We start from the raw sequence: 23,829 nt of genomic DNA on the forward strand, positions 1-23,829 counted from the left end.
AGGCACAGGAAATGTGGGCCAGGGTTTCACAAACCTACAGTTCTGGCGCCTAAGGTCCCGTCAGAATCATGGCCAGTGGTACATAGTGATGCCGAAGTCCAGCACTGCCCCTAACTATGCCCACTTCTGGACTTCGGCATCACTATGTACCACTGGCCGTGATTCTGACGGGACCTTAGGCGCCAGAACTGTAGGTTTGTGAAACCCTGGCTTACATTTCCAGGAGCCAGGGAACTAGGTGCCAGTCCCAGAGGCTATGTAATGGTGCCTTTTACTTTTTAATTGGTTTTAATGATGCGGTCAATTACCACATCATGTAGCACCAATTAAAACAAGTTAGGCAGAGGTGGAACGCCTACCACCACCTAACTTTCAGCATCCCAACAAAAATCCGGGCCTAAGTGTATAGCCCTTGATGGAAACTGCCTGAACTTTGTTGGCTGGGCTGAGAAATTTACAGTGGCCCCTTGTTTTTTGAATATTCCTGTGCTTGTTTTATTTGTTCTATAAGGGTAATTCTATAATGAGGCACTTAAATATAAGTATGTAAATGTATAGAATACTGACCCTAGTGCAGACATGGACAAACTACGGCCCGCGGACCATATCCGGCCAGTTTAGTTTTTTAATCCGGCCCATCGACAATCCAAACCTCGCCGATTGAGAGCCCTACATACCTCCCTCCAGAGCAGCATCGGGCCGGCAGCATTCTAAACAGGCTGCTTTGCGGCCTTGTCTTTTCAGGGAATTCACTTTGCCGCATCAGTGATGATGTCATCAATAACACAGCACATGGAAGGCCCCCGACGAGAGAAGGCCATGAAGAAGCCTGTTTAGTGTGCTGCCAGCCCGACGCTGCTCTGGAGAGAGGTATGTAGGGCTTGTGGTCGGCAGGGTTCGTAGGGGAGGGAAGGATGGAGGGTCAAAGGGGTTTCAACTGAAGGGTAGGGGCAGGTGCTCAAGGGTTCTGCTGCACAAGGGATTGGAGGAAAGGAGGGAAGGATGGAAGCTAGGCAAGGGTTCTGCTGCACAAGGGATGGGAGGGAGGGAGGGATGAAAGCTGGGCAAAGATTCTGCTGCACAGGGGGATGAGAGGGATGGAGGGATAGAAAGATGCTGCAGAGGGAAGGCACAAGGGGATGGGTGAGAGGGGAGGACAGATGCTGCACATGTGGGGGAGAGAAAGGATGGAGAAAAAATTGGGGTGAAGGAGAGAAGGGAGAGATGATCATGTACATTTGTTTTGTACAATAAGCCTTACATTTTCATGCTTTGCTACCTTTTAAAGACCAAAACCTTTTATGTTATGACGTTTACATTTAATTTATATTAGTTCACACAAACACTCCATCCATCTGCTATTGGTCTGGCCCCCTCAAATTTAAGAACCCATTGTGGCCCACGAGTCAAAAAGTTTGCCCACCCCTGCCCTAGTGCATGCCTGTATGCACATTTGTATATAAAGACCAATATACTTCGTAAGCACTAATCTGTAAGGATGTGCCTAAATTCCATAGCACAAATACAAGAGGTGTAACAAGGGTAAAGCCTGGACAGTACAAGGCAGGGCTCCCACTTTAAAGCAGAACTTACAGAATACTGGGGAAGATGCACTGGAAAAAACACGTGCACTGTACAGCACTGGTGGTGTTCTGTACAGCACTGGAAAAAACACGTGCAGTACCAATATTTTTTTGTGACCAATGTACACCAATGTAAATTATATGTACACGTGGAGGGACATAATCAAAAGAAACGTCTATGTCTGTTATGGGCCTAAGTCGCTAGTCACCCAAAGTCGTCAGTGTCAAAAGTTCATTCCCGAAAAATACATCCAAAATATTTTCCTTTTTCGAAAATCGTCCAGGCATTTGATCAGCTAAACCGCCAAGTTGTCTATCATTATACCCCATTCTCGTCCAAAAATTTGTCCAAGTCAAAAATGCCCAGAACAAGACCTTTTGGACATGGGCGGGGTCAGCCAAGTGATGGACTGGACACCCAAACATTGAACCAGAGTAGTGGGGTACCTTACAGGGCACTGCTGTGACAAACAACTTACCACAACTCCCTTGTAGGTCATGGTGAGCCCAAACACCCCAAGAACCTGCTAGACCAGGGATCTAAAAGTCCCTCCTTGAGGGCCGCAATTCAGTCGGGTTTTCAGGATTTCCCCAATTAATATACATTGAAAGCAGTGCATGCACATTCATGGGGGAAATCCTGAAAACCCGACTGGATTGCGGCCCTCAAGGAAGGACTTTGAGACCCCTTTACTAGACCCACATGTCTACCACTCCAATAGCCCTTATGGCTGCAGGTGCCACTTATATGGCAGTACAAAAGGGTTTTGTGTGGTTTTGAGGGGTGCACATGTTTCACCATGAATGCAGTGATTAGAGTGGCTTATGGGCCTGGGTCCTCCTCTACATAGTTCACTAACCCACCCCCAAGACCACTTAAGCCACCTCTGTGCAGCTCTACTAGGCTTTCCTATGCCAGGCTGCCAGATGCTGTTGTTCTGGAGGCAGATGTGCATGGGGCAGTGTGTGTGGGTCTGTACTTTGTGTCTGCAGTGCTTATCTGGTCACTTTGGATTCCTTTTTACCACTTAGACCTGTTTTTACATGGCCTAAATAATAACGTACAAGTGCCGTCCAGGCAGCCTCGTTAAAGTTTTGGTTATACTTGCAATACGACTAAGTTTAGATCAGCTCATGTCCCGTCCAAATCCCACCATCACCACTCCTCCTAAAACACTCCTTTTAGCTCTGGTCGTACAGCAGCACTGACAAGGCCTAAGTCATTTTTAGATATGTCTAAAACCCATTTCAATTATCGGCACTTGGACGATTTGTCTTTTAGATTGTCCAAGTACTGATTTAGGCGGGTTTTTAGACATATTTATTTTTTGATTATGAGCTCCATAGAGGCAAAATCTATAAAACCATAATGTAGACGTCCACAAACTTAGGCATCACAATAGACAATAATAAGCACAATTAATGACTTTAACAAGCAATAATTAGAAGTTAGCTGCCGGCTTGTGTTTCTTGCTGTTGTTCCTGAAGCTGCTCTACTGGGTCAATGGCTGCCACTAAGGAGCAAACATTCATTGCAGTCAAACCTGATGGTGTCCAGAGGGGCCTTATTGGAGTTATTATCCAGCGCTTTGAACAGAAGGGCTTCCGGTTGGTGGCAATGAAATTAATGCATGCTTCTAAAGATCATCTGGAAAAGCATTACAGTGATTTGAAGGACAAGCCTTTCTTTAATGACTTGGTTAAGTACATGAGCAGTGGACCAGTTGTGCCTATGGTGTGGGAAGGTCTTGGTGTAGTGAAGACGGGGAGAGTAATGCTAGGAGAAACCAACCCTTTTGATTCCAAGCCTGGTACTATTCGTGGTGACTTCTGCATTCAGGTTGGCAGAAACATCATTCATGGCAGTGACTCTGTGGAAAGTGCCAAGAAGGAGATCAAGCTTTGGTTTAAACCAGAGGAACTTGTAGACTACACAAGCTGTGCTCAGGACTGGATCTATGAATAGAAATGTCCAAAAACATCAAAGTGTGACCCCTGACTGTAAAATATCTAAAGGCTGTGCCTGGGAAGTGTGCATTTGTTTATACTGTATCAACAACAAATAAGCTGTCAACTGTATCTTGGTATTTGGTATAAACTGATCAGTGTTAAAAACATGCATCATCCTTTATAAAGGTGATTTGAAATTAAAAAAAAAAAAAAAAAAGAAGTTAGATGTCCAAAGGTTGTGCACAATTCACAGAATAGGTGTCTACAATTTCATAGACGTACACTGGAAAAAGCCATGCCTAATGGGATAGGTGTGAGCATGGTTTTAATATAGACGTCCATTTATAGAATTGCATGGCGCTCAGCATTCTTAAGTGTTCTAAGATGTCTATATTTTTACCTAAAATGTAGGCGTTGCAAAACCAGATCTACTTTTGGGTGTGTGTTGGGCGCAATTTAGGCATGCCGGAGGTGTCCACTTATAAGTGTATGGGTCTTCTGTTTTTGGGGGGTATAGAGTACTCCTCTTTGATAATAATGGAAACAATTTTTAATAATGCATTACTCAAGCACATGAAAAATATATATATTGCATACTAAACCTCATTCCCAAAATTTAAGAAAGTAAGAGAAACCCTACTCACAGTGACTGTGGCTAAGAGCAGGTGGACATGTTTGATGCACAATCTTGACATCATTGTGACATCATCAATATGCACCTAGATGGCAGATTGTCACTAAAAAAACAGGCATATGTTCAGGGGTACCTGGCCATCCTGGGGATATGAACTCACAACCTTGGGAAGATAAAAGTACTTTTAATCATTGAGCCACATTGGCTTTCTGCCCTGTGTGTCTCCTGATACTACGTCACCCCAACACTTTCGGGCCATCCCAAACCACAACATACTGTAGATGTTCCATGTACTATGTCCAGTCAGTTGTATATCATTTGACTGTAATAAATTTGTAGCTAATGTAAGATGCAGGCTGGACCTTTCAAAAGTACCTCATTGTCACAACTGCAGAAGCACCTGAGCATCGAAGCATCCTGCCATCAAAAGAAGAGTGGTCCCACGGGGTGAGGATCTGCCTTGCCTATGGGCAAGGTGTTGTCTACCTAGCTGGCATGAAATGCAGGTGGACTGATGAAGAGATGGCAGGGATGGAATGAACTTGTGATGTGGCCTAGCTGGAAAGGTGGGCCACTGAGAGACTATTAGTCTAGCTCCCTAGCTGGCAAGCAAGGCAGGGAGAAGGACTCTTAGAATACTAAAAGCTTGGATGCTTCCTAGGGTGTTTGTATGATGATGTATTAATAAAGTTGTGGCCCTTTTCACTCCCAGAAGTGTGTCTGTAGTTCTCTGGATACCACTGGGCATTGCCAGGGCACACAAAAGAATGCAGCCTGCCTGCAGGTACTTTCTCTATCTCTATTGGACACAATGGGTGGTTGAGTTACTTACCCAGGATCCCAAGGAACTGCAGTGAGATTTGAACCCAGTTTCTCAGGATCTCAGCTTGTTGCATTAACCATTAGGCTTCTCCTCTAATTCCAGTTTTAAATCTGGAATTCAGGTAAATGATTTATTTGAGAGCTGCATTTTAAAGTGTGCTCTGCTTTGAGTTAGTATGACTGTCAGAATCAATAGTTTTACTCTGATTAGAGCCTGCTCTTTGCTGTCCCTGCTTCTAGGAAACTGCCATTCTAGGCGACTGCTTATTTTGCCTAATCATTAAACAGCCACGCACACATTTATGCATGCCTCAGAGCAGCTATAAATTTGTATGTTTGCAATTGTGCACATTCTGGATACTTACTTTATAAAGTCATATATATATATATCTATGTTGCTTTGTATACTATGCCAAAAATAGGTGCCTTTTTCAAATTTGTTTTTGGCACACTGTTAAAATTTTCCTCTTATTCCAATATAAATGTATCATGTTAAAATTTTATATGTCATGAATCAAGCTATTTTCTCCTATAAAAAAACTAATAAATCACAAATCAGTCTTTTAAAAAAACCTGAAGAATGTATTTGCTCTACTACCTTCAAATTAGGTTGTTCATCTTCCAGGAAGACAGAAGGTTGAAGGTACAGAGGAGTATTTTCGATAGGACGTCTATGTCCGACTTTACGCATTTTGAGAAAACCATACAAAAATTGAGTGGAAAAATGTCCATTTTAGAACAAGCAAGACATCTTTGTTTGATTTTTAAATGGCCCAGACATCTAATTATTTTTGTCATTATAAAAAAATAAAGCTATTCAAATTATAAACATCCCAAACAAGACATTTGCATATAGGAGGGGGCCAGTATTTTTGATGGACTAGTTACACAGACATGCCAGCAGAACAGTCGGGCACTCTAGGGGGCACTGCTCTGAACGTCACATTATGGGTGTCTGGCTGCTCCCTCTATTTCATACATAGATCTTTGATTTAATTTGGCTGGGATTTTTAATATGACATCCTTAGAGTAATCCTTAGAGTGCTCTTTTGCTGTGCTCAGGAAAGCTCAACTGTCTTAACAGTTTGCTAAGAATGCTGGCTGTTTGGATGTTGGAAAAGACTGCTTTTGTGCATTTTTCATGTAGACATCTGTATATTCAAGAATGGCCATAAAGATAGACTTACTAAGGGCTCAAATGTCTAGATAACACATTTTGAAAATAAACATTTTCTCTACTGGATTTATTTAAATCTTTACAAGACGTCCAAACTAAGACATAGATGTCCTATTAAAAATGCCCCTCCACATTGCCTGTCATCTAGAAAAAGCCTAAACCATGATAGTGCAGCATTTTCAATCCCAATCTCCGCTAATCTAGATAATAGGATGTTATGATCAAGGGGATAGAGGGGTATAGATAGAGGATTATTGCGCAGGTTCTGGACCTGTTGGGCCGCCGCGTGAGCGGACTGCTGGGCACGATGGACCTCAGGTCTGACCCGGCAGAGGCATTGCTTATGTGCTTAATGTACCAAAGGTTGCACTCAAATTCAACAGGACATGTAAGACATTTTTGGCTTTTGTCCATGTAGATCCAGAAGTCATCAATTATATCTGTTTCAGTATTATAGGCTCTCCTGAAACCTGATTGGTGGATGGATAATGTGTTTTGGTTTTCAACAAATCCAACTAGCTGTTTTAGAACCACTTTCTCGAAGATCTTGGATAAAAATAGTAGGTTTGACACTGGTTGATAGTTACTAGGTACATTTGGGTGCAATGTTGGTTTCTTCAGTATGGGTTTGATCACTGCTGATTTCCAGGATTCGGGTACTTCTGTTTACAAGCAACTATTGATTAGAGGTAAGTAATCTAAGGAAGGAATCCTTTACTGCCTTCAGAAGAGAGGATGAACAAAGGTCAAAAGTAGATGTAGCTGGGTGAAATTAATCTAGAGTTATTTCTAGTTCCTCCAAGGAGATTTCATGAAAATGATCAAGGTAGGTAATTTTCCCCTAGTAGGGATGGCTGCTTTGTCTAAATTTGTACAAATAATATCAGTTTTTTTTCCCTGGAAGAAGGTGTAAAGGACTTCTGAGTCTACATTAATAACCTGACTGTTGGTATTTCTTTGAACAACTGAAAATAAACTCTTTGTTATGGCGAAGATGCCTTTTGATATGTTTGGAATTTTTTAGATGAATTAAGAACATAAGAACTTGCCTCCACTTAGGTAGACCAGAGGTCCATCTTGCCCAGCGGTCCGCTCCCGCGGCGGCCCATCAGGCCTAATTGCCTGAACAGTGTCCCTGACTGATTTTGTAACTGCCTCTAATTCTCTAATCCTATCCCTATAACCTACCTCTACTCCTATCTGTACCCCTCAATCCCTTTGTCTTCCAGGTACCTATCCAAACCTTCTTTGAAGTCCTGTAGCGTGCTCCTGCTTATCACATCCTCCGGTAGCGCGTTCCATGTATCCACCACCCTCTGGGTGAAAAAGAACTTCCTGGCGTTTGTTCTAAACCTTCCCCCTTTCAATTTCTCCAAGTGCCCCCTTGTACTTGTGGTTCCCCATAATTTGAAAAATCTGTCCCTGTCTACTCTTTCTATGCCCTTCATGATCTTGAAGGTTTCTATCATGTCTCCTCTAAGTCTCCGCTTTTCCAGGGAGAAAAGCCCCAGCTTTTCCAGTCTGTCAGTATATGAGAGGTCCTCCATTCCCTTTATTAGCTTAGTTGCTCTTCTCTGGACTCTCTCAAGTACCGCCATGTCCTTCTTGAGGTACGGCGACCAGTACTGGACACAGTACTCCAGGTGCGGGCGCACCATTGCACGATACAGTGGCAGGATGACTTCCTTCGTCTTGGTCGTGATACCCTTCTTAATGATGCCCAACATTTTGTTTTCCTTCCTTGAGGCTGTGGCGCACTGTGCCGACGCCTTCAATGATGTGTCTACCATCACTCCCAGGTCTCTTTCAAGGTTACTCACCCCTAGCGGTGATCCCCCCATTTTGTAAGTGAACATCAGGTTCTTTTTCCCTACATGCATGACCTTGCATTTCCCTATGTTGAAGTTCATTTGCCATTTTTTGGCCCACTCTTCCAGCGCTGTCAGATCTTTTTGGAGATTTTTGCAGTCCTCCGTGTTTTCAATCTTGTTGTATAGTTTGGTGTTATCCGCAAATTTAATAACCTCACATTTTGTTCCTGCCTCCAGGTCATTAATAAATATATTGAACAGGAGCGGTCCCAGCACTGACCCCTGCGGAACTCCGCTCGTGACCCATTGCCAGTCTGAGTAATGGCCCTTTATTCCAACCCTCTGTTTCCTGTCCGCCAGCCAGTTTTTGATCCATCGGTGTACCTCCCCTTGCACCCCGTGGTTCCATAGCTTCCTTAACAGTCTTTCATGTGGTACCTTGTCGAAGGATTCCCCTTTATCCACCTGGCTGTTTACCCCCTCAAAGAAGTATAACAAGTTTGTGAGGCATGACCTGCCCTTGCAGAAGCCATGCTGGCTCGGCTTTAGCTGCCCAGTGTTTTCAATGTGTTCCCAGATGCTTCCATCATCTTTCCCGGGACAGAGGTCAAGCTCACCGGCCTGTAGTTTCCTGGGTCTCCCCATGAGCCTTTCTTGAAGATGGGCGTGACATTTGCTAGTTTCCAGTCTTCCGGAATCTCTCCAGTTTTTAAGGATAGGTTGCATATTTGTCGAAGTGGCTCAGCTATTTCGTTCCTTAGTTCCTTGAGTACCCTTGGGTGAATGCCGTCTGGACCTGGCGATTTGTCGCTCTTTAGCCTGTCTATCTGCCTGAGGAAATCCACCTTGCTCACCTCTAGTTGGACCAGATTTTCATCCTGATCTCCTTTTATGATCTCCTCGGGTTCTGGAATGTTGGTTGTGTCCTCCCTCGTGAAAACTGAAGTGAAGAACTCGTTTAGCCTGTCAGCTATCTCCTTCTCCTCTTTTACCACTCCCTTTCTGTCTCCATCATCCAAGGGTCCCACTTCCTCCCTTTCTGGTTGCTTCCCCTTGATGTACCTGAAGAATGATTTGAAGTTTGTTGCTTCCCCCGCCAGTCTCTCTTCATATTCTCTTTTTGCTTTCCTAACCACTCGGTGACACTCCTTTTGGTGTTTTTTGTGCTCCTTTTGGTTTTCCTCTGATTGGTCCTTTTTCCATTTTTTGAATGATGCCTTTTTGTCACTTATCGCCTTTTTCACTGCATTTGTTATCCACAGTGGGTTTTTTGTTCTGTGGATAATTGGGAATAGCATTATTCTTTTGCCTATAGTATAGATAAATTGTAGGTCTCCACTATCTGTTTCCAGGCCTTTTTGTTGTCCAAACACTTAGTTATACCAGGTTCTCTCCACTTTTCATACTTTCCTTTTCAATATCCTAAGATTCAGATTGAACCATGGAGATGAGGAGTTTCTTCCTTTGGTCTTGCAATACTTTGTAATTGTCAAATTTTCACTGAGTGAGCAAACCTCTGTGTTCCAGCTTTCAGCTAATTCAATTATGGGCTGCTGATCTACATCTAACTGTCTGGATAATTTGCCTTATTCAAATGTTAGTGGGTCATCAGAAGTAGGATCAAATATTAGCTTGTTCGCTGTGTTTGGTACAATGGAGCTTTATAGGTTTTAAAAATGTCTTTACTAATTCAGGGTACCAGATAACATGCTTGCTGAGTTGGGAGGCAGGCTGGACAAATCTGAACATCCAAGCCTCTTTTTACAAAAAATTTGAAAATAGTGAGAACTTTAAATTTAAAATGAAAGTGGCAAATGGTTTCAAAACCATTTACTCAATAGCCTCTTACCGAGAAGATGGAAGACCACCTTGGGCAGTAACATATAATATAATTTAAGCTTATTCAGCTTCTGAACTATTGCACAGTCAGGTGTTTCTAAGACTGGGTTGTGTACTGCGGCCCTTGCCGTCATCAAATTAGTCAAATTGTCCTGCTTCTGTGGCTGACATCAGTTTTGCAGCTCTTTATACTCCACATTTCTGCGCTCATCTGTGCAAAAGAGATTTTGACTCTGATCTACAACCCATGATCAACAACAAAGGAATACTTTTTCAGCAAAGGAATACCGGTACTTTTTCAGCATAGGGAGAGGAACTAACAGTATAAAGTCTCTTTTACCATGTCTTTGAATGGATAATGCTAAAAACTGATGGGTCGCCCGCGTGAGCGGACTGCTGGGCATGATGGACCTCTGGTCTGACCCAGAAGAGGCACTGCTTATGTTCTTGTAGCTTTATATGTGCATGTTGGCTTGCTACTTCCTGTTCATTTTTTTTTCCTTTGGGATTGATGCTTTTACTTTTTTTCAATAAATTATGTCATTTTCAGTGATGTTGAGTACCAGTGACCCCTGATGCAGGCGGACTGTTATGCTGAAACACATTGCTGTGTCAGGTCTACTTTTACTGAATGCTTCTTTGAACTGAAATAAAAGATCACTGATTTTATCCAGCTTGCTCTGGTAGAAAGCTTTTATGTTCAAACAATTTTTATTTATTCATTTATTTAGCCCATCCTCCCAAAAGGAGCTCAGAATGGGTTACAAGAGTACACACATTATATAAGTAGGACAAACTTTAGTGAGAAATACAGACTTGGCGGATATAGGGGGGTTTAGATTACAGCATTTACAGTACAGACATAACATACAGACTTAATGGACATAGGGTGATTTTATTAATGAAAATAGCAAACCAAGCATAAACAGAGACTAAGCATTTCACAGTCGAGGAAGAAATAATGGAAGAACAGTATCAGTATAAGGAAACGGGCATCAGCAGTTTTATAGCTAATATACAATAATTCCCTTCACAACCAATCTCTACTAACTGATTAAAGTTACAAAGCAACAATAACTCAACCCAGGGCTCTTGGCTCTTATAAGCCCTGGCGAAGTCCATCCATCATTCCCCCCACCCCATTCTGATGTAAAATCTGTGATAATAAAACTAACTTAAATAAACAGACAATGTTGCTATCAACAAAAAAAAATAGAGGAAAGGAGTCTCTCGAACAATAACTTTGAGGATTGCAATTGCCCCTCCCAAACGCCCCCTCCCATACAAAAACAGTAAACCTGCAATCCATAAGATCACTAGACAGTCTTTGGAACTTCAGAAAAGCCGTGAAAACCTTCCTCTTTACAAGCCCAGCTCCCACATTCTCTGACAACAAAGATGCACCCACCTGCAAAGAAAAGCTATTTCACTTCCTAGTATATCTACACTGAAAATGCTGCAATTTAAACCACCCTATGTCCACTAAGTCTGTATTTGTAAATGTTATATCTATACTGTAATTGCTGTAATCTAAACCCTTGTACATGCTGTAAATGCTGTAAAGTCTATGTCTCACTAGAATTTGTACTACCCATAATATGAATGTACTCCTATAACCCGTTCTGGGCTCCTTTGGGAGGACAGGCTAAATAAATGACTAAATAAATTAATTAATTAAAATCCCCAACCTCCCCTCCCCTATCCTCCCTACAATCCCCCTGCCTCCCCCCTCCCCCCAGGTATGCAGTGAAAGAGAAAGTAAAGACGGAAGTGTTATGGCAGCAAAGCAGATCTGAGAAATCCAGTGCCCTCCTCAATAAGGAAAGGCCACATCCCCCAATTGGTTCAAAAGATAACTGCACAACCGATGGGGCAACTGGTGGAAAGCTTTTTGTCCTGTCTAGTGCTGCCAGATTCGCGATTTGAATCGATTCTCCGATTCACTTTGGGTGAATCGATTCGAATCGGTTTGTTTCTTTAGAAAATCGGATTTACTGATTCATTGGCCCCCCTTGTTAGAGACCTGTTCAGGCTTTCCGCCTGCCACCGGAATCCTTGCTTCTGGTGTAACTTCCGGTTTTGCAAAACTGGAAGTTACATCGAAGCAAGGACTCCGGTGGCAGAGGGAAAGCCCGAACGGGTCTCTGGTGCAGATTGGCAGAAGCAAGACTCTCTCCCTCCTGGCAAATATTTTTCTTCTCCACCCTGGCCAGGCAAAAGCAGCGGTAGGGAATGCAATTCATTACCCTGCCGCTACTCTGGCCGTCTTCTCTCCATTCGGCCGCCCAAGCAGAAACAAGAAGTTTTCACTGAGGGTGGTCCGCAGTGGAGAGAAGACGCAAGGAGTAGAGGCAGGAGTGGATTGCTACCACCACTGGCAGCGCGTTGTACAGTGACGTCAAAATAAAGGTAGTTTAAGCTTTCCAAACTTTGCAAGAAGCCATCAAATGCAACTATATGAGCACTGGCAGATTTGGGGAAACTACATTCTTACCAGTACTGATATAGGAGAGCTTTCAGAAGCTTATCACTGACTTATGGATTTACAAGACAAATAGAAAGATATTCAGGTGCTGAACATTCTGATGAAGACAGTGGTGGATGGAATAGTTGATTGAAAGGGAGAATTGGCAACAAGCTTAAAGGGGAAACTGCAGGAGTTGTTTGAAAGATTGACTGCTAGAGAGACAAATGATGGAAATCTGGAAACTATATGGCAGTGGAAAGAGTGATAATGAAGATGATAATGAATGTATAGTCCCCTATTCATGGAAGCTCAATTGTTCATTGAAGATTTCTCAGTTGGTTGCTCATTTCTTGGAGCTCTCTGATTAAGATGACCATTGTTCTGACATCATTAGCTAACTTGATGCAGATGTCACGCCTTCCAACATCTGTGAATAGTTGCTTTGCTTTGGAAGATAATCCTTGGAGGTTAAGTCATGTTGAAGAGAGAATTCTCACCATAAAAAAAGTAGATGGAGGGAGAGGGGAGATGGGGGAGTTGGTAGACTGAAGGAGAGATGGGGAGAGGATAGATGGGAGAAATGAACTTGGTGGAGGGGGGAAGATGAATGGTGGAGGGGGGAGATGGACTTGTGGGAGATCATGGAGATGGGGGGAAGGATAGAAGAAATAAGGATCTAAAAACAGGAGAGGGAGAGGGATGGTGGACAATTGGATTTAGGGAGGGAAAGGAAGAGAAGTTGGACACAAGAGATGGTGGGGGGATAGAGATGCTGGATAGGAGGGTAGTTAGAAAGAGAAAGGGAGAGCTGGTGGGGAAGGAGGGAGAGATGCTGGATGACAGGTTAGTTGAGAAAAGGAGAGATGGTGGATCTGGGCAAAAGACACTAGCAAGCAAGTTATCAGAAGAAGATTGTTGCAGAGCCTGGGACCAACATGATTTGAAAAATGACCAGACAACAAAAGGTAAAAAAAAATAAATAAATTATATTTTCTGATTATAATATGTCAGATTTGAAATTTGTATCCTGCCAGAGCTGAGCTAGGATTTAACAAAGAGAGGAAAAGTCTTTTTTGTTTATACCACAGCACCAGTGTGGGTAGGAGAGGGCAAAGAGGGTGAAGAGTCTATAAAATAAACTCACCAAGATGGAAAATAAACTCACAGGATGGAAAAAACACCCAATTGTGCAGGAAAATTGAATCAAATCGAAAAAATTGATTCAATAGGCTGAATCGAATCGAAATATTTTTTTCCTGAATCGGGCAGCACTAGTCCTGTCCCACTGTTTTCTCTGCCTGGTCTTCATTTGTGCGCCATCTTCCTGTTGGACTCTCTTGTGGCAATAGTGCTAAAACTAACACACAGGATAAGCTAATTTTCAGTCTTCCAGAATCTCTTCTGAATGTCAGTCAAACAATTTACACAGTATTTTATTCTACATTTACATGTTTATTCATTTGGATTTAGCTTATGCTTTTTCAGTAGTAGTTCAAGAAAAGTTATATTCAGGTACAGTAGGAATCCCTTCTTCCCCAGAGGGCTTAGAATTTAAGTGTGCATTTGAAACAATGGAGGGTTAAGTGGCTTGCCCAAGGTCATATGGCTTAACAGCTGGATTTGAACCTTGGCTTCCTTGGTTCTCAGCCATTACATTAGTCCTTCACTCACTCCACTAAATGGCCTGCCATATTTTTTGTTACATCTTAATGGATTCTGACTCCAGCTGAAGCCAAGAAATGGATTAATGCATCTTTCCTTCTAGATGAAAAGGCACTGGTTGCAGAAGTAGAATAGAGATGAGCAGTGCTTTTTCCCCCCTAGTAAAAAGTGCTGGTAATATTAAGACAGCTATTGCTGATCCTGACCCAAAAGCTGAAGGATCAGATGACTATCCAATGATCCACTTCTACAACAGAAATGTAGAGTAATATGATTAATTTGCATGACTATTAATTTTGCCTATGGGAACTTGTCCAGCTCTGAGAAGAAGCTCTGGCCCCCTTTTCCTGTCTGTCCACCCTCATCTTAGACAAAATAAATGATGCTTGCTAATAAAAAACGTTTATTGGAAATGGTTAAGGAAATGTGTGAGCGATGGAACCCGTTACATCTTTCATGGTAGGGGAGAGTACAAACAGTAAAATGATGATCGCTCTGGTAGTATGTTATCAGATGAGCATGATTCCAATTTATTTTCAGCTGGGGCTTTTCTCCCTGGAAAAGCGGAGACTTAGGGAAGACATGATAGAAACCTTCAAGATCATGAAGGGCATAGAAAGAGTAGACAGGGACAGATTTTTAAAATTATGGGGAACCACAAGTACAAGGGGACACTCAGAGAAATTGAAAGGGGGAAGGTTTAGAACAAACGCCAGGAAGTTCTTTTTCACCCAGAGGGTGGTGGATACATGGAACGCGCTGCCGGAAGATGTGATTAACAGGAGCACGCTACAGAGCTTCAAAGAAGGTTTGGATAGGTACCTGGAGGACAAAGGGATTGAGGGGTATAGATAGGAGTAGAAGTAGGTTATAGGGATAGGATTAGAGGATTAGAGGCAGTTACAAAGTTAGTCAGGGGCACTGTTCAGGCAATTAGGCCTGATGGGCCGCCGCGGGTGCAGACCGCTGGGCAAGATGGACCTCTGGTCTGCCCCAGTGGAGGCGACTTCTTATGTTCTTATCTTTCTATAAAAATAGAAATAGAATTTTCTTGAGATTTCTATAGTCGGGTTAGACGCCCAGAATTGCCTTATCATCTTTGCAAAAGTCTCAATCCATGGGAGGAATTAATTTTCAGATATACCATCAAGCTTACATTTTATGCCAGGGTATGTACTGGATCCTTCCAGAACTCATTGAATATTTCCCAGACTGGCTTATTCTTGAAAATCAACTTATGGCCCCACTTAGTCTAACTACAATAAACAACTGCCACACTCACTTTGCAATTTTCAAACTATAGAATTAGTTGATATAATTATTTTCAGTCTTCCTACTTAAACAATCATCATCCTCTTCAAACCACATTTAAGAAATATTTTAATGGCCTCAGCGGCTACACTCAAGCGTCATATTTAATGTACAGCTTGAGTAATACAGTAGCTAGCCTCCTCATCAGCCACAATATTTATATTTGATTATTAATCTTATTTCATGAAATTTAAAACCTAGATTGACTTATCTTAATAATTTAGTAATTTGGGCTCCGACGTGAATTCAACATTTCACTGAGGAGCTGTTTCAAGGAGCATCCCCTATAGTGATAAAACACATCATAAATATACCGTGCAAATTTATTTTAAATAGTTACATTACTATACTAAAAACTACATAGACCAGGGGTGCCCAATATGTCGATCGCGATCGACAGGTCGCTCGCTCAGGCGACCCCAGTCGATCGCAGAGCGGGTTCCCTTCCCTTCTCTTTTTTTCCCCTCCTGACTAGCCCGCTCCTGAATTCTGCTGCTACCGCTGCTGCTCAACATTTAAAAAAAAAAACCAGCTTGAAGAACTTATGCTCCGGGGGCTAACGTGTGCTTGTACCGGCTTCCCTTCTCTTCCCTCTGAAACCGGAAGTTATGTCCGGTGGGGGGGGGGGGGGGAGAGAAGGGAAGCCGGCACGCACATGTTAGAGCCCGTTCGCGGGCTAAAGCGGGAGACAGGTCAGTGAAGCTTGCGATTTGCTCTTCTTGCTGCCAGGTCCTGCCTACTTTCTGTTTCCTCAAAGGCAGGACCCGGCAGCATTTTTTCCAATAGGTTGATCTTGGGCCGATCAGCCTTCCTCTCCCCGACGTCAATTCTGCCGTCGGAGAGGAAGTTCTGGCCTACTGAATTTCCTCTCCGACGGCAGAATTGACGTCGGGGAGAGGAATGCTGGTGGGCCCGAAGCAGGGAGAGCTTGGCCGGCGGCCTGTTATTCGATGGCAGTGGCTTGGGGGAGGGCAGGGAGGGAGAAAGAGGGCAGGCAGGGAGACAGAAGGAAAGAAGAGAAACAGAAAAAAGAAAGGGGGCATGAAGAGAGAAAGAAAGAGAGGGCAGGGAGAGAGGAAGAAAACGTTGGGGGGGGGAATGAGGTCAGGAGGAGAGGAAGCATACAGGCTAAAAGAAGGGAAGAAAGATTGGTTGCACAGTCAGAAGAAGAAAGTGCAACCAGAGACTCATGAAATCACCAGACAAGATAAGAAAAATGATTTTATTTTAAATTTAGTGATCAAAATGTATCTGAATTTATATCTGCTGTCTATGTTTTACACTGTGGTCCCCTTTTACTAAACCGCAATAGAGGTTTTTTGCGCAGGGAGCCTATGAGCGTCGAGAGCAGCGCTGGGCATTCAGCGCAGCTCCCTACGCTAAAAAATGCTATTGTGGTTTAGTAAAAAGGGAGGGGGTGGGTATTTGTCTCTTTTTGTATGGTTGTTAGTGAGGTGACAGTGCATAGAGTCATCTGCTTTGACCTCTTTGAAAAACCCTGGAATAGGAATGATGATTAACATTTTCTATGCGTACAGTGTGCTTTGTGTTTTTTTTTTTTTTTATTTTATTGTTGGTAGATCATTTTGACTTGGTCATTTTAAAAGTAGCTCGCAAGCCCAAAAAGTGTGGGCACCCCTGACTTAGACTATTAGTTGAACCAGTAAAAACTTCTCACCATTTAAGCATCACACCACTTTCTCCGTGCTGGTCTAAATATGATGATGTCGTCTTTTTTCCTACTTTTAAACATACTCACTAAGAAATTAACCAATCACCGAGCTGTTACACAAAACACACCCATACTAACATGATCCGTTCGAGTTTGGCATTGAAGCCACATGGGCTAACGGAGTTTAATTCATAAATCCATTTTTGTTCTCTGTAATTAAGAAATCTATTCAGATTACCACCTTCCCAACCAACCTTAGTTCAGTTACTGCATGCTCATTGGCTACAATAGTAGCTTGCTCATTTTTAGTTACAATCCGTGATTTATGCTCATTAAGCCTAAGCCTAACGGGTCTACTACATCTGCCTACACATATCTTATCACACGGGCACATTAAGATATATATCATCAGCATAGTCTCTTGAAAATATTTTACGGCCCGATCAAGGGGCAGTCCATACAGGTCCCTGAATAGATTGATCGCACCATTGACATCCACGACAACATCCATGTGTACCAAACCTTTCACCAATCATTACCACTCTCTCTGTTTAAATATTCTGAATGAGCTCCCCTAAATTCTTAGATCTTTTGTAAGCAAATATAGGTGTTTCACTTAGCCCTTGGTGAAGTTGGACCACATGCCAATGTCTCGTTATTATCTGGGTAAATTCCTTTGATAACATTTATTGAGCATTAAACTCCCCAAAATCTATAGAGGTAATAAGAGTTTTTCATTCAACATGGAAGACCCTAAGGTCCTTGGATGCTATGTTGCTAATACCGATTAATAAGCCAACCTTATGGTTAAATTCTAAAATTATGATAGCAAAATCAAAAATCTTCTGGAAAGACTGGATAAAGGCTGGTATCAGAACGCTAGAAGATGTATGTTCCCAAGATAGTCTGCATCCTTTTTCTAATTACAGTACTCATTTGGCTTATCAAACATTCAGTCTTTCAAATGGTTACAATTAAAACAAATGATCCAAAAAGGAATCCCTGAATGGCGATCACTAATAGATCAGCATAGCTTGCCATTCTTATGTTTTCAAGTAGACTTCCAAGGGCATCAAGCCTCTACAAGGTACAAATTAATACATGAGTACTTACCTTAAAAACCCAAAACAGGACTACGTGATATTTGGAGCTTAGAGATACAATACAATATCTCAGCAGCTCAAAGCCCCCAACTTTGGAAGCGCAGAGTGCAGTGTACAGCTTCAGCATCTATGAGACAAACTTTATATTTTTTATTGTACTGAGTTTTTGGGACCCCAGTGAGACAGCAGAAAATAGATAACACAAGGTCTAATAAATGCTGGAATTGCCATTGGAAATGGGAACATTAGATCATCTTTTATTTCACTGTCCTTTAATATTGGCTTTCTGGAAGTCTACATGGAATAAGATATCTTTTATTCTTGAAGTTACTATACCATTATCTTACGGAACAATCTTGTTTGGAACTTCACTCATGACAAAGAGTCCACTTAAAAAAAGCATAAGGATAATTTTCTACATATTATGAGCAGAATTGCCTTACAAATGATTATGAGGAATTAGAAACAATGGGACCGATTAAATCTACCTTTCTGGTGGGAGACTCTTTGTATGTATTACTGGTATGAGAGAATATTAGCAGAGGAACTAGGTGAATCCAGAAAATTTAAGGAGATTTGGGGTTCATTGGAATCTTATGTAAAAGATCTTTAAAAATAATATGTTTACTTGATCCTGACAGTTTTGTGATTTCAATTAATCTTTGTACACATCCACAAAAAGGGAGGGAGGGTGGGCTGGGGTGGAAAGGAGGGGGTGGGGTCATTGATTCATGTTTCATGAATAGAATAGAAGTGCTTTTATGGAATCTATAATGTACTTTCTTGCACTTTTTGTAAGATGTTCTCATAAAATTAATAAGGGAGAAATGTTCGTGATCAACCACTGCCTAATAAAAGAAGGTGGAACTACTACAGTAGAATCGATTACTGTCATTCCCCAGGATATGCCTGTCCACAGACAGTAGTCCTCAGCTTTGTGCATATGGATAGGAAGCAAAGAGCCTTGCTATACCAAAGATGGATAATCTATTCTGAAATTCTCAGATGTTTACCTGCATACTAGCTGCCAGGAAATATTTGACTAGCTATACTAGTTCAAACTGGCTTTCTCCAAACTCATGCCTCCATCTCAAAACCCAGAAAGAACCTGTACTTGCGCTGTTATTGGACTACTACACAACAGGTACCTAGGTTCCTGTTGTCCAAGACAATTATAAGCAGACTCTAATTCATCTCTTCATCTACACCCAAGACCCTCCCCATGTTTAACTCCAATACACTCTGCAAGTAGAAAAGTATCTCTGCTTCTCCCCTTTCCCCCAAAAAAATAAATATCAAGCTCCCCTCTACAAGCACAAGAATCAACTACACAATCACTTTCATAAACTCCTTAGAACACACACTCAGATCAACATCTGGACTCAGAGCATGTCACACTTAACAATGATCCAGTGTTTCTATTTATGTTGTTGCACATTCTCCTTGCATAAGATCCCAAAAAGAGACCTGAAATAAATGCCTATTTGCAATATACTTTGCTTGAGTGTATTTTCTAAAAATATTTGCAGTGCCAGTTTTAAGTGCAGGTTGGTGCTGTTCCCCAACACATATGTATATTAAAATCCTCTTTCATAAATAAAATCCTTAACAATCTCCTGAGGGAAGGCTTGTAGGTCAGCCATGTGCAGCTTGTGAATCGCTGAAGGCCGTCACTGCAAGGAGTGCCTCTGAAGACTGAAAGAACGAGTGCGGTTCAAACAAGAACTGGGTGGGTTTTGGGGGCGGGGATGGGGATGGATGGGCGGGCAGGGAGGGAGTGATCCCCGGCAGTGGCAGAGAGTGGGCAGGGATCCTCGGAGGCAACGGCGGCTTCTACGTTCGGGCTGCTACTTACATGCAGGGAGGCGGAGGGGAGCACAAACTCGACACAGATGGAAGGGAGGGGGCATGAACATGGGACACAGGAGAGAGGGAATAGAAAGGGAGAATTGTTGGGTATGAATGTGTGAGTGAAAGGGAAAGATAGGGCAAGGAAGAAAGGAAAATTGGTCATATTTATTTATTTATATATTTATTTAAAGGATTTCTTAACAGCACATATTATACAAATAACAGGTCCTTCATATCAGCCATATTTTACAGCACTCAACAGTGTATCAATACAGAGATCATAGAGAGATGAGAAAGATATGCATGGGGGAGAGAAGGATGAGAGGGAGAAATGTTGGATATGGAGGTAGAGAGGGAACAGAGGGACAGATTGAAGGAGATTACAAGGGGGTTGAATGTTGGACATAGTGATGGAGGGAGAGATGTGGCATTGTGCTGGAGAGGAGTGATAGAAAGAGAAATGGGCATGGAGCTGGTGGGCAGAGGTGAAAAATGCTGCACATGATCTGGGGGATGAGAGAGGGAAAAATGTTGGATGTGACAGTAGAGGGGATGGGAGAGATGCTTGGATCTGTTAAGACAGATGGACAGTAAGAGAGAGAGAGGAAGACTTGTTGCCAATGGGTGTTGAGGAGAGAGGAGGAAAAGTTGGACTCATGAAGAGATAGAGAGAAATGTTGGTTGGGGAAGGGAATGAGCTCTGGAGGAGAGGAAGCATGGAGGAGGCAGAAAGTGTTGGAGTATAGAGAGAGAGAAAGAGAGAGAGAGATGGATGGGGAGGGCAGAAAGGAGGGAAAGAGAAATGTCATACTCAGGGGAAGGGGGAGAGGGCAGAGAGTAAAAAGTTGAACTCATGGAGGGGGAGAGAGAGAGAGAGAGATGTTGGTTGGGGGAAGGAATAAGGACTGCAGGAGAGGAAGTGTACAGGAGGCAAAGAGAAAGATGTTGAACTGGTGGAAAGGAGGAAAAAATATTGGATGTGGCAAAGGAGGGAGTGGGAGAGATGCACCCTAGATCTCTCTCTCGCTCTTATCCCAATCCCTTTGCAGCAAGGGAGGGAAAGAGAAAGACAGTGAGAGAGAGAGGAAGACATGTTGCCAATGGGGTTGGAGGAGAGAGGAAGAAAAGTTGGACTCACGGAGGGACAGAGAGAGATGTTGGTTGGGGAAGTGAATGAGGTCCAGAGGAGAGGAAGAGTGCAGGAGGCAGAAATAAATAAATATTGGATGCACAGTCAGAAGGAAGTGCAACCAGAGACTCATGAAATCACCAGACAGCAAAGGTAGGAAAAATGATTTTATTTTCAATTTAGTGATCGAAATGTATCAGTTTTGAGAATTTATCTGCTGTCTATATTTTGCACTATATTTGTCTATTTTTCTATAATTGTTACATTGCATATTTAAAAGTCATCTGCCTTGACCTCTTTGAAAAAAAACCCAAATATAAATGATAATTAACATTTTTTTTCTGTGAACAGTGTGCTTTGTGGTTTTTTTTATTTTGTGGTTGCCATTATGTATTAAGATTATACTGGGTATATAAAAAATGGATGGAAGACATTGCATTACAATTAATACAATTATTATGGGGGTGGGGGGTTAGGGGTGCAGCTTGGGCGGGTCTGGGGCAGAGCTTGGGCGGAGCTTGGGCAGGGGAACTCAGATGATATTTATTAGACTTAGGGGGTACTTGGCTTGAAGAAGTTGAGAAACACTGCTCTATACCACTTTGCTATTTCTTTGGAAACAGGTAGGATAGTATAAAAAAAATTTAGGGACTCTAGATGACAGAAAGACATGACTATTCCTCCTATATCTGAGTGATTTATAATTTAGACAGGATACTGTGCTATTGTAAGTACTTAAATGGACCCTCCTTTATGATTGTGTCTATTCTGTGGTTTATTGGATTCACTGCCTTGGCTTGTATTACACATGAGGTGGTGTGTTAAGTTTGCAATACATGATAATGGATGTTATGCACTTAAAAGTGTGGTTAGCGCAGAGTAGCACACTACCACAGAAACACATTGAGATGATGTGCAGTAGCTTGCCTGCCAATGCAGGTTAACCTGCATGTTACTGCATTTTTCTTTGAGGGGTGTGTGGCATAGGTAGAGAACTGCTAACATGGGTGCACTTGGAATCTCCTAAATAAGAAGGTGACCTGCAGGTAGGGAAGGGGAGGATGGGACTTTCTATGGTTACAATCAAATTAATTTATATATTATATACAGGCACTTATTTTGTACTTGGGCAATGAAAGGTTAAGTGACTCGCAGCAGTGGGAATTGAACTGAGTTTCCCAGATTCACAGGCTGCTGCACTAACCACTAGGCGGCTACTCTACTCAATTTTAATAATGGTTACATTAATGCATAACCTGTAATAATAAAATTAAATTAAATTTAAAAAAACAGAGGGAATGCCCCATAAGATTTTGTGTTAAATCTGGGCACAGCATGCAGTAAAATCTTATATTACAATGCATTAAGCCCAAATTTCAGCATTTTAGATTTTAGCATAAAAGAGCCCCTTAAATAATTTTAACACTGGAGCAAGTCATGTTGGATTATCTCTATTTTGGAGCCTTAGACAGCATTATGCCAAGGCTGGGCAAATTTCTACAAAAACATGCCATTTTAGATTTCACAGACTTACAATATAGGGCTCCTTTTAGAAAGCCAGCTGGCAAGGTAAATGCTCCAACACTCATAGGAATTCTATGAGCGTCGGAGCATTTACCTTGCTGGCCCACAGTAGAAACCTCTACCGCAGCTTTAGAAAAGCCAGCGATAGTTCTGTAGGGTTTAAGCTTTATTTTGTGATGATACCTGGATAATTCCTATGTTTCTGAATGAAGCTCAAGGTCTGCAATGATATCAAACTAATTTCTGTTTGTGATATACCAATTTGACAACTCCGGTGATCCCCAGTATAATAGAGAACATACCATTTTCCATACCAAATAATTGTAATTGCAGTTTCTATAGCAATATAATAAAGATTTGTCTGAAGTGACTCCTTTGGCTTCTAGACTAGCATTGTTATTACTACAACTGCTCTTTTTGAATAATCCTCTATAATAAAATCCTAAGCGACCAGCAAATGCAACAACCACGGGGAATTTGCTAGGCCGGCCCACTTCGATAATGCAAGGTGGGCCGGCCTAGCAAAATCCCCGAGGCTGCCCGGGCTAGCAGATGCTGGACAGGGGGAGCAGGGAAAGGAGAAGGAATACTGCTGGACAGGGGGATCAGGTAAGAGGTGCTGTCGGATGGGGAGGGGGGTAAAAGGAAGGGAGAAGGGCTGCTGCTGGACAGGGGGAGCAGGGAAGGGGTGGTGGTGAACAGCTGAGAAAAGAGAGAGATAGAAAGAAAGAGAGACAGACAGAAAGCAGCCAAGGAGAGAGAGAGAGAAAGACAGACACACACATCTATTCTAGCACTCGTTAGTGTAACGGGCTTAAAGACTAGTAGTCTTTATAATAAACTACAAACTTATTTAGTTAACTGTCAGGCTTCTAAGAATTAAGCTTTGTTGTATGTTATGGAATTACCATTCTCACAGATTTGCTGAGAAAGCCATGGCAGTTATAGTTGTAAACTTTGCTGTTACAAAGTGGGAGTTTTTTATGCCAATGATATTATTGTATGGCAGCTTACTGTTTATTGATTGAACTGTGGTACTACATGACTCTGAGGCTTTTTTCTCCCCTTGTTGTTTTGCGGTTTTGAGTGAGACTCCTATCAGTGACCATGTAACAGCCTTTATTGGTTTATATTTGCATTTAGCGTTTTGGGCTGTTTTTCCTTTTTGAGTAGAGTAGAAATTGTTTGCCATAGCAGCTACAAGAGAGAAGTCATGATTGGTAGCTGTGAAAGCAGATGTGATATTCATACAGCAATCATGACAGTAGCAGTTCATGGGCTCACAGCAGCAGCA

The 23,829-nt window shown here is 42.2% G+C and overlaps 2 protein-coding genes across 5 annotated transcripts in view; one reads left to right on the forward strand and one right to left on the reverse strand.

Moving 5' to 3' along the window:
- Window positions 1–23,829, reverse strand: part of CTNND2 (catenin delta 2) — a 1,866,736-nt gene that overhangs the window by 1,252,596 nt on the left and 590,311 nt on the right. The window lies entirely within an intron of this gene.
- On the forward strand, window positions 3,053–3,750 carry LOC117353652 (nucleoside diphosphate kinase B-like). The gene has a single exon (XM_033929838.1). It carries the CDS (start codon window positions 3,088–3,090, stop codon window positions 3,547–3,549), a length of 462 nt encoding a protein of 153 aa, XP_033785729.1. The 5' UTR covers window positions 3,053–3,087; the 3' UTR covers window positions 3,550–3,750.

This window comes from Geotrypetes seraphini, chromosome 2 (genome assembly GCF_902459505.1).
Source record: "Geotrypetes seraphini chromosome 2, aGeoSer1.1, whole genome shotgun sequence".
In the NCBI taxonomy this organism is placed as follows: Eukaryota; Metazoa; Chordata; class Amphibia; order Gymnophiona; family Dermophiidae; genus Geotrypetes; species Geotrypetes seraphini.